Source organism: Dicentrarchus labrax, unplaced genomic scaffold (assembly GCF_905237075.1).
Source record: "Dicentrarchus labrax unplaced genomic scaffold, dlabrax2021, whole genome shotgun sequence".
Taxonomy (NCBI): domain Eukaryota; kingdom Metazoa; phylum Chordata; class Actinopteri; family Moronidae; genus Dicentrarchus; species Dicentrarchus labrax.
Genome location: NW_026136712.1, coordinates 9,019,706 through 9,030,550, shown reverse-complemented (window position 1 = coordinate 9,030,550; position 10,845 = coordinate 9,019,706). Strand labels below are relative to the sequence as shown.

The 10,845-nt window shown below is 40.1% G+C and overlaps 2 protein-coding genes across 3 annotated transcripts; one reads left to right on the top strand and one right to left on the bottom strand.

The window, feature by feature from the left end:
* Positions 1-215: 215 nt before the first annotated feature.
* On the bottom strand, positions 216-6,533 carry LOC127373348 (cytochrome b-c1 complex subunit 2, mitochondrial). 2 transcript variants are annotated; one of them, XM_051417758.1, is made up of 14 exons: positions 6,402-6,533; positions 5,233-5,334; positions 4,895-5,044; positions 4,723-4,787; positions 4,569-4,625; positions 4,098-4,222; positions 3,618-3,715; positions 3,479-3,536; positions 3,247-3,342; positions 2,944-3,143; positions 2,666-2,746; positions 2,445-2,521; positions 724-877; positions 216-591 (listed from the first exon to the last, which is right to left on the bottom strand). In XM_051417758.1, exons 1-14 carry the CDS (start codon positions 6,432-6,434, stop codon positions 508-510), a joined length of 1,380 nt encoding a protein of 459 aa, XP_051273718.1. In that variant the 5' UTR covers positions 6,435-6,533; the 3' UTR covers positions 216-507. The 2 variants fall into 2 exon arrangements, with proteins under 2 accessions (XP_051273718.1, XP_051273719.1); XM_051417759.1 differs by lacking the exon at positions 5,233-5,334 and adding an exon at positions 5,370-5,456 and having other exon boundaries at positions 6,402-6,514.
* Positions 6,534-7,732: 1,199 nt separating this feature from the next.
* On the top strand, positions 7,733-9,154 carry snu13b (SNU13 homolog, small nuclear ribonucleoprotein b (U4/U6.U5)). Its single transcript, XM_051417778.1, has 3 exons — positions 7,733-7,933; positions 8,127-8,247; positions 8,684-9,154. The coding sequence occupies exons 1-3, from the start codon at positions 7,931-7,933 to the stop codon at positions 8,944-8,946; spliced, it is 387 nt and encodes a 128-aa protein (XP_051273738.1). The 5' UTR covers positions 7,733-7,930; the 3' UTR covers positions 8,947-9,154.
* Positions 9,155-10,845: the final 1,691 nt, after the last annotated feature.

The window sequence follows — 10,845 nt, the reverse complement described above, 5'->3', positions numbered from 1 at the left end:
TAAACATCTGGGGAACATTTTAGGTTACACTCCTGCAGTCAAAATCTCAACTCAAGGTCCACTTACTCGCTTTCAACTTCATTACAGTCTTCATTTACAGTTCGCTTTAGTCTGATTCAGCCAAAAGCTCCAGAAGTAGACCTTAATTTAGGACTGTGAAGCTGAAACTCATACATGTTATAGTAAACGTAATAACACCACAACAAACACTTAAAAACTCTGTAAGGTAGATAGAATTTATTCAGTATTTTACATCAGCTATACAGTTAATGTGGACAGATGAGTGGACAACGACACTGTGATGTGCCAGAGCAGCATCACCTGAAAATATACTGTTACAACACCTATAAATACCCAGTGGTGTTATGACATTATAAGTCTCAGGACCACAGCATTGCAAAAAGGTGATGATGACCATTCTGGGTTTTTTTTTTTTTGTCAAAATGTAAGAGGAAACAAATTCTGCTTTGTCGTCAAGAGTTACAGTACGAGGTGATGAGGAGGGCTTTAGATCTCATCCACGAAGGGTGTTTTTGAGAGGTTCCCGCTGGATGCCATAGTCTTCTTGCCAGACACAAATTTCTTGGCAGCCTGGGAATAAAAAGAAAAGGAAGTTAAGTTTTCACACAATAAATGAAGCAAATCCTAATATCATTATCCAACTGTAGTAAATATATAAAAGCAGAAGGATCGGCAAGCACTGACGAGAACCAAATGTCTTACGTTGGCGACATCGGTCAAAGACACGTTGTCGATTTTTTTGGAGATTTCCTCCGGGGAGCAGTAGGTTCCCTCGGCCAGAGCCTGAGTGCCCATGGCCTCCAGAAAACCTTCTGAAGTCTCCAGAGACATCAAGAAATGCCCCTTTAGCTGGGCCCTGCAGAGAAAACAAAGCCCTTTATAAAGATACAATAGTGCAAAACACAGTAGGAGGAAAACATTTAACTGGATGTATTTTCTTCTAAATGCTAAGTATGAGGTGGGAGAGGAGGTGAGATGTTTTAATTAGTCCAGTTTTTTCCTTTTTTAAAATCTGTGTACAGTGTGAGTTTGACAAGTAACCAGTCCAGAGTAAGAATTTGGCTTCATGGCATTAGAAAACAAAGAATGGCACCACCATCAGGCACCATGGGGCAACTGTCTCATGAATAAAAACTTGGAACAGCAAGACACTGCCTGAGACATGAGACTATATGGATTTCAGTTTCTTTCTTAGCAGATAAACATACATACAAGAATTATACTTTGGGGCAAATCTACATGTTTTCACTTAGTAAAGATGTAGGTAAGAGAGTTTTCCCACTTTGAAAGGAAAAATAAATAACATTTAAACTAGTACATCTCCACCAACCAGTCAAGTTGCAGTTTACATCCATGTCTGTCCAGATTCGTGTAGTGAAGACTTTGAAGGAATTATATTTATAAAAAAAAAATAAATAAATAAAAAGGTATAAAAAGTATATTTTGGCTAAATGGAAGTTATCACCATATTGATGAATGATTATCATGATGTATTGGCTAAACAGGTACTTGATTATTATGTAAAGATGGATTCTTGAAGACTAGCTGTGGTGAGGATTGCCTCGAAAATGAGATGCAGCATCTCAAGGGGCCTTCAGATGCTCTCAATAATTTAAAATTCTCCTGGCACTCTTTATTTTATGGGGCTTTTTCCCTTTATGAGACAGAGCATCTGAGGATGGACAGGAGGGTGGGGGGAGAGTGAGAGGATGACTCAGCAAAGGGCCACCGGTTGGATTTGAACCCATGTTTGCTGTAGCAAGGACTCAGCCTTTGGTGCATGGCTCTACCAGGTGAGCTATCCAGGCGCCCCTCCTGGCATTTTTTTATCCATATGAAGATTTCCACACAGTTTAAACAGAGAGACTGATCTGGTGAGTGGCGCTGTGTGTCGAGGGGAGGGCAGCAGATATTGCCACAGTTGGGAAAAACTTCACAATCTTATGATCACGATTCTTATTTTCAGGTGATTATACACTAATGTTATATTGTATACATTTTCTGTCAATAGATCCTCCTAAATGTTACACAATGAACCTTTAATCTGTATAAAAATCAATGTGTAATTGCAACAATTCCTTTTTACATGTTATGTGCAGTGCAATTTCCTTTTATCTTTGGACAAAGGAGCTAGGGTAGCTATTTCTCTCTGTTTCCGGGCTAACCTGGTCCAGGTACATAGTTACCATACAGAACGAGAGGGGTGTAGCCTTCAATGGCTGATCGAAATTTACTTCAGTGCAACCTATTTCATGCTTACTTAGCATGGCTCTCATACACATAATGTTTTACCACTAACCCCACTTTGGTGGTGTTTATTGGAAACTAAAATATAAAATTTGAGTTCTCAATGGATTCACAATTTAGATTACATGTTAGAAAGAGGCATCATATCAAAGTTTCTGTCTGTCTGCTTGTCTTACTTGGCCCGAGTGAGGTCAGCAGCTGTGACTCCACCATCAGCAACAGCCTTCACCTGGGCCAGAGCAGCCTTAATCACCTGGAAGGACAGAAGAGGACAGAGATTATATCGAGACCCTTTATCAGTTTAATTTTGACCCCCACCAAAAAAAAAGACTGCTTTTAGTTTGTTGAACAGCTTGTGGTGAGGAATTGACTCGTGTCGAAACTGTGGGATACTCACATCACCAGCAACTGCAGCCTGGGAAATGGTGTAGACCCCAAACAGACCAGAGTCGGAGTAGCTTGCATTAAAAGCACTGACCTGTTCAGAAAAAAAGGGAAAAAAAAGAAAATGTTTTAACAAGTACTGTTGCAATTATGATACAATTTTTGTAGAGAAGGTTTTAGCGTTTTTATGGTTAAGATGCACAAAACACTACCGTAGTCCCACCCTGAGCCAGGCAAGGCCTTGGTGTATAAACTGTTACAACTTTATATTACAAACTGACAACGACTCACATCAAAGGGGTCAGCAGTGGCCTTAGTAACACCCTGGACCAGTTTGCTGGAGGCGCATGAGCCCCTCTTAACATGCAGACCAGCTCCCAGTAAATGCTGCAGGACACTGAAGGCCAGAGCCTCGCTGGAGCCGGCTGCTGCCGACTGGCTCACCACCGCTGCGTGAACCATACTGCTGGTGTTGGGAAAACGAACCTCACCTGGAGAGAGGCAGGAGAGGATGAGACATGGAGGCAATAGTTGGAAGTGTTAAAGCTGGTGTGTGATTAACATGCAGATTTGTGGATGGCAGTTTCGGCTCACCTCCACGGTACTGAGACGTGGCCCCTGTGCTGCCTGCACCACTGCGGATGTTGAGGAATTGCTCCCCAACTTGCTTCAGCACTGTGTGGTCGACACCTGAAGGAAAGACAAACATCATAACCTTAAAGATCTTTTGGGCATTAGGAGTAAACAGAGCATGTAATTTAATGTTGGTTAATAGTTTAACACATTACTGATATCATTACAGGGTAATTATGCTAATGAGCCTTACCAAGTCCAACAAGAGCCATTCTTGCGCTTGTGAAATTGTTCTGGACAAACTGGTGTAGCTGGAGAAAAATACAAACATTAGAAAGAGAGTTTCAATTAGTTTAATAACACCATAAGTCTTAAAGAATAAAAATACTTACATCTTCAGACTGGATGTTGCCAACCATGTGGTTGGGGCAGTACAGGGAGTTACAGAGAGCATTCTTGTAGGCAGCTCCATGCAGACCTTCAATCACACCTGGTAAAGACAGACAGAGGAATGATCATGAACTGCAATATTCTAATGCTAAAGCTAAAATTTCTGATGGGTTCCTAATCAATAAATCATTATATCTGCCTGTGTGGTGGCGACTCAAGAAACAGTTGTTAGATCTGGTGAGCCCATCTAATTCCATTTACTTTTATAAATAACACAGTAATTAATACATTTTGTAAATTACCAGACATTTGATAAAAATGTTCACGTAAAACTAGATCAAAACAATTCATAAAGCACGCTAGTGGGAATGAGAAGTTAGTAGTTCTATGATCAACCAGTGTGTAACTTGGGTGAGGTCCAAACTCAGATTATTGCTGGCCATATAGTCTGTTTGTGCACTGTAAGGGAAATACAGGCCCACCTATTTGATCACTCTGTGCAGCCATGGCCTTGTCCATCTTCACTCTGGGCGTGAGGTCTGACACTTCCCATGGCCGGAACTCTTGGGCTGTTGTCACGTTGATCAGATACTCCATAACTGTGTCACTGCAGACAAATAACGTATGAAATGAAGTGCTGAAACTGTGCCATCATCCCGCTTCACATGAAACACACCTGCAGCCTAATCTGCCTCACCGGTGAACATCCCAATGTACCACATTGTAACTGTTTCAGAAAAATATGATGCAAGAGACCGCTGTCACATTATGCTGTCATCCTCATGTAACTGACCTCAGCCACACACAAGCAAAGTGTTTTACAGACACCTTTTTTAGTCTAAAGTGAATACTGATTCTCCTTGTACTACGAACGTGGGACATTTTTTTCACTATCCATGTAAATTTCTAAATCATGTAGTATTAATAACAAAGTGTATATTATTCAGACTTACATGTCATCTCTCAAACAGTCAACGGTGTAGATCATGTTCTCTCTGGATGAAGACACACTGCAGAGAAACACAAGCATACAGATATCCAGATAAGAACACAGCGAGCAAGACAGAAACTTCAGTTGTTCGTTGACCTTTCTTGGACGTTACTGACCTCAGGCTGCCTCCAACTGCCTCAACACCACGGCAGATCTTGAAAGCTGAAGCTCCTTTGGTTGTCTGGAAAAACAGAAATGCCAACAAGTCAACACCAAGCTGAGACAGAAGCCAAGCATTCATGCTAGTATACACTGGGTACATTCTCAATCTTGTATGTATTATCATACCAGGTTGGATGCCAGCCGTAGGAGGTGGGTGACACCCTGGTTCTCAGGGGTCTCATAGCGACATCCAGCCTTGATGAACACTCCGATCTTGGAAGCCGGGGAATAGTTCTCCATGGAGGCAATCACCAGTCCGCTGGGCAGCCTGGTCACCTGGGCAGAAAGACACGTATGTATTTTAGTTCAATAGTTTGCATCAAGTATAGAAATGTAGTTAAAACATGCGAGCTAATGAGAATAATACATAAACATTTCTATACACAAACCAACTACTCTCTTCATTCTCAGACCCAAAACCACACAGTCTGGACCCAGCCAAACCCCAGCACCCCCCAACATACATGGACATCCTGGTAGGAGTGGACAGCCCCTGGAGAGAGCTTGAGGCCAGCCAGGGGCTGAGCAAGGGACTGGCCTGTTCTGGCAGCCGCATAGAAGCGTCTCTGTGGAGAAGAAAGACAAGTCAACAACTACTGACCTGCACATCCTGCGGCTGAAACTTAACATGTTCGGCGGCCCCAGTGAACTCCACTTTACGGGCAGCCTGGGCCGCATAAAGCCTGGTCTGAAAAAACAAAACAGAGAACATGGAAAGTCGGGACATAATGCGTACAGCTAATGCGCTGCTGGTTTGCCGACTGATACGAGGGCAGATTGGGGAGAAAGGAAATCAGAGTCATGACAGATTATGAAATGGTGGCATCAGTTAGACTCAGGTTAGAAGTACGCTGACCATACACAACATACTTTCACAAAACTACGAACTTTATTCAGTCTGTAAATGCTGAACGGAGGTGGACAGCCTTCTACCACATGAACTGATTGGAGACAAAAACACCACAAAGTCTTTCTAGTATCAGATATGATCAACACCCCAAAAACAGCTATTTAATGGTCTTGCAGTCATATAAGATAAATAATACTGACAGCATATGTTAAATCAATTACAAATAATATTAGATTTATGTTAGTATTTCCTTACATTAAAACCCTTGTGTCATATCAATCCACCACAAACTTGTTGTTGAGCTGGGATTTGTGTTTTCTCTCCACAAACAGTGTTTTTCTTTTGGTTACTGGTGATGTTGTCCAAAACCAAACCCAACTCTATTCTAATAAAGTAAAAATAATGTGTTATACATTAAAATAGGTATGTATACGGTAAGAGCCGCACAAGCTCACGTCAACATTAGTGGTGGAAGAGATACTAATATGTGTTTAGCTCTCACTTCTCTTCACTGTACCTTAAGTTAACAGTAGTTATAATGTTAGAATAAAACGACCCTGTCTGACTGGTGTTCATTATATAACGTTATCGGTGCTGGGTAAGCACAGAGTCACGACTAGCTCCAGCTGACGGCTTACTTGTCCGCTCTTCATCCCAGTTTGTCCGGTGACCCTGAGTAGTTTCCACCAGTCAGCCACACTGGGAGTGAGTCGGACGGTTAATGAGAGCACTCTTGTCCCGACACACACACACAGATAAAGGACGAGTGAGCTGAGTCCTTACCGATAGCTGACTGATTCCCCGAATCCCCTTCATCTCCCCTGTCTCCTTCAGTCAGGACGCTGGAGCAATATGGCTGGCGTCAAAGTGCCCTACCCACAATGCACCGCGCGGTTGTCGTTCGCTAAAGTACCGTGGAGCCTGTGAGCGAGCGCCCCCTGCTGCTGCGGAGAGGAATAACATGTGGCACAACAACAGTATTATTTCACCACTTCACTGCTTGAGGTAAAAAAATAACCTTTAACTATAACATATAACATCACAGTTTGGTTCTGGTCACACTAGCTCAAATCCTCACGCTGCCCATTTCTCCTGCTTCTTGAGGATAAAATGTTCACTTGCTGCCTAATATATCCCACCCACTGACAGGTGCCATGATAACCAGATTATCAGCGTTATTTCACCCTGTGGACACTGCTTGAGGTAAAAATAACTTTCTTACAGTCCTTCAAAAATAAAATAGAGCTAATGTTTTCTATTTCAACAGGAGAATATTCCTTTTCCTCATCCCACCACCTACAAGAGAAAGGCTTGTGTGTCATTTAAAGTTATAGACACATTTTATTTTGTAACACATGAAAATATATAAATATATTATTTCTATACCCTAAACCCTGAAATAGTCCCACATATGTTTTGGTATTATGGAAAATTTTTCCAGGTTAATTACTGATTCTTTAATGACTATTCTTACTTTATTCTAGTAATGACTGAATATATACTGTTTAGGTTTCTACATAATAAATAATTACCAACAAGGCACATATCATCATCTTAAATTACATATACATGAATGTATATTCACAAACCCTAAGCCTATTTTATCCACAAAGAATTAAATATTGTACAACTAACAAAGGCTGCATTGCTTTTAATTTATTTATTTAATTGTTCTATGATACTTTAATCTTCAATTATTATTTTATATTAATCATTAATTTTGTGTTTTGTTTACTTTAACATTCTTACTTTTTCTCCTGTACTGTGTTGTTTACTTCCCCAGGCTTTTTGTGCACAGGATTGTTTTGCCTTTATAGGAGGGAAAAAAGATTGTACAACATAAATTAACTTAAAGTAAATATTCAGTTAATAAATTTAAAGTTAAGTTTATATTGAAGTTAAAATTATATTTTAAAACAAGACTGCACATACAATAATTATACGCATTTAAATACCAACTTAAAATATATCTAAAAACCATAAATAGATAACATTACATGTCTATGTTAAACACACACACACACACACACACACACACACACACACACACACACACACACACACACACACACACACACACTTCCTGTTGTTAGCTGGGACGCCAGTGCGCATGTGCTCTACCACACACGTGCAGTATACGTTTGGACCTGGTGCACGCGACAGAGCTGTTAGAGTTCGTAGAGATTCAAAAAATATTAGTCACAGAAAACAGACATTGCGTCTCGTTGCCCTTTTAAATACAGGTGAAAGAAAATAGTCCTCCGTGAAGCACTTCGCCGAGAGGGCCGGAATACCAGAAATAAACATTCACAATGGTGAGTTTCGGTTCTGAATGAACTAGCAAGCTAACAGACCAGCTAACTGTTAGCAGGCTGAAGGCAGTAACGTGAGGCTGCAGCGCGAGCTAAGCTTTAACTCATAACATGCTCGTGTTTTGTTCACTTTATATGCTAACTCTCTGTCCTGTGGTCAGTTTGGTGTTAATCGGTTTAATTTACCCGTACCCAGACTGAAGCTCAAGTGAACCCGAAGGCCTACCCGCTGGCCGACGCCACGCTGACCAAAACCATCCTGGACCTGGTGCAGCAAGCCTCAAACTACAAGCAGCTGAGGAAGGGGGCTAATGAAGGTGAGCGAACATACATCTGAAAATGTTACTTCTCTGTGGTTTCACGTACAAGCTGGTAATCTGATTACACGCCTCTGTCAGACATGCCTGTGAAACGTGGTGTCATAACACAGCTGGATTTACTTTAAAGCGTCTCAAATGAGTGTATTTAAAAGAGCCTGATCTCTAAAAGTAAATTCACTGTAGGTATTTCATCATTGAAGACATTATAAAAGCAAGATTCCCACTTATTTGCTGTTACATCATCTCAAATATTAGGATTAGTATGTTGTTTCTGTGTTCAGTCGAGGATAATGAGATATAAAGTGATCTGTTGTATTTCAGAATCAGTCCTAAAACCTCTAGGCTATCAGTGTAAAGCTGGCAAAATGTTTATTGAAATAAACATGATATATGTAATAATGCCATTACTAACGGTGATCTACTTCTTCCCCAGCCACTAAAACCCTGAACAGAGGCATCGCTGAGTTCATTGTGATGGCTGCTGATGCTGAACCACTGGAGATCATTCTCCACCTGCCACTGCTCTGTGAGGACAAGAACGTCCCGTACGTGTTTGTCCGCTCCAAGCAGGCCTTGGGTCGGGCCTGTGGGGTGTCTCGCCCCGTTATCGCTACCTCAGTCACCATTAAGGAGGGATCTCAGCTCAAACCGCAGATTCAGTCTGTCCAGATGGCAATTGAGAGACTGCTTGTGTGATTTTTGTTTTGTTTTTGTTACACTGTTGTGACAAAGTCTCCTTGAAGAAAAGGGGAAGACAAGTTCCAGATTGAACATAATTTTCTTTTCTGTTGGATAAAAAACAGTTATAAATGTTTTTTATTTTCGTTTTTTAGGACAGTGCTCCACTTCAGTGTATCAGTTTGCCATGGCATCTCCTGATTCATAATAAATTTTTTTATGTAAACCTGGTGTTCATTTTGATTGTTTATAGTGGTTTTCATTCAGATTGTGTAGTTGACCTTTAACAATATAAGCAGTGTCCAAATACATTTAATTAATATTAAAATGTAACATTTAGGAAGGATTATCAATGTCAACCCTAAGTTGAGTAGTTGTGGGAGTAGTTGGTGCAAATACAGAAGGTGTTTTCACCATCAGGTCACTAATAGCTGCGTGATGTCCAAACATTGACCTGAACTGTGCTGAGAGATACTAAACCCTTTGATAAACTCTCAAAATAGTTGACAGCAGCAAACAGCCTCACATGGCTTTACCTATTTGAAATAACCCAATATTTATAATTAAATATGTGTAACATTAAAAACAGACAGCAGCAAAATCAACACAAGGTCTTATTGTAAATAACTGTTGGAAAATATAAGATTTAGTACAATATATGTTGAAATCTTTTTACATGTGGATCAGCTGCTACATGAAAATGTTGCATCATTAATGATAGTGATGTGATAGGCATACATCAGAGGTACAGATACTAAAAGTAACATTGAAACACTCCACTGCAAGTAAACATAATTCAAAATAATACTTAAAAGTACATAAGTATTATCAGCAACATGTAAACCTGCTTAAAGTACGAAAACAACTATTAAATCTGCAGAAAAACAGGACATAGACTGTTAATACTGATGCATGTTACTGCTGTAGTTGGTTCAGGTGGAGCTAGTATGGTACATATAGTTAGGTAGTTACATCCAGCCAAGTTGGTGTAGGAGTCAGGCCCCTTCTGAAGGTTTTCAAATGAATTTGGGATGTTCTGAGATGTTTATGGAGAAGGTAAGATGAAAAAAATGAAGTTCTGCTTTACAAATATACACCAACCAGCCATACACAGCAAACTGTGATGCACTGTGTGTTCTGACACATTTCTATCAGAACCAGCATTAACTGTTTCAGCAGTTTGAGTTACAGCAGCTCGACTGTTGGATCTGATCACACGGGCCAGCCTTCACTCCCCACGTGCATCAATGACCCTGTCTCTGGTTCACTGCTTTTCCTTCCTTGGACCATTTTTGATAGGTACTGATGGTCTGACCCAGTCGTCTAGCCATCACAATTTCACCTTTGTCAATGTTGCTCAAATCTTCATTCTTCCATTTTTCCTGCTTTTAACACATCAACTTGAGGACAAAATGTTCACTTGCTGATAATCAGTGTTATTCACTTCAGTGTCAGTGGTCATAATGTCATGGCTGATTGGTGTATATTCATCGTTTTTATTCTCCTCAAATCTTTGCTTTTGAAATAAGGCCTATTGTGAATTGCCTCACACATTTACCTCATCTCAAACAGTTTGTAAAATGAACCCATCAGACAAAAGGCCCTAGCTAGGTGCTGTTTTTTATGTGTGTTTTATTTTTTTGGTAAGATGTTGAGAACCACTTGTTTAATCTTCAGCACTGATTTATGTTGTATAGTTTATTACATGTTTTTTAAGTAAAATCTGTTAAGTTGTAACTAAAGTCCCTCAAAAGTGTATGCACAGTACTGCATAAATATAGTCTATGTAACACTGACAGGGGGCAATTGTAATTATTTCTAATTCTTATAATTAGTTATTTCCTTTATAATACTTTTTACTTGTAGTCATTTTTATTCCAACACTGCTCGACTTTATTACCATCCAGTATTAAAAAG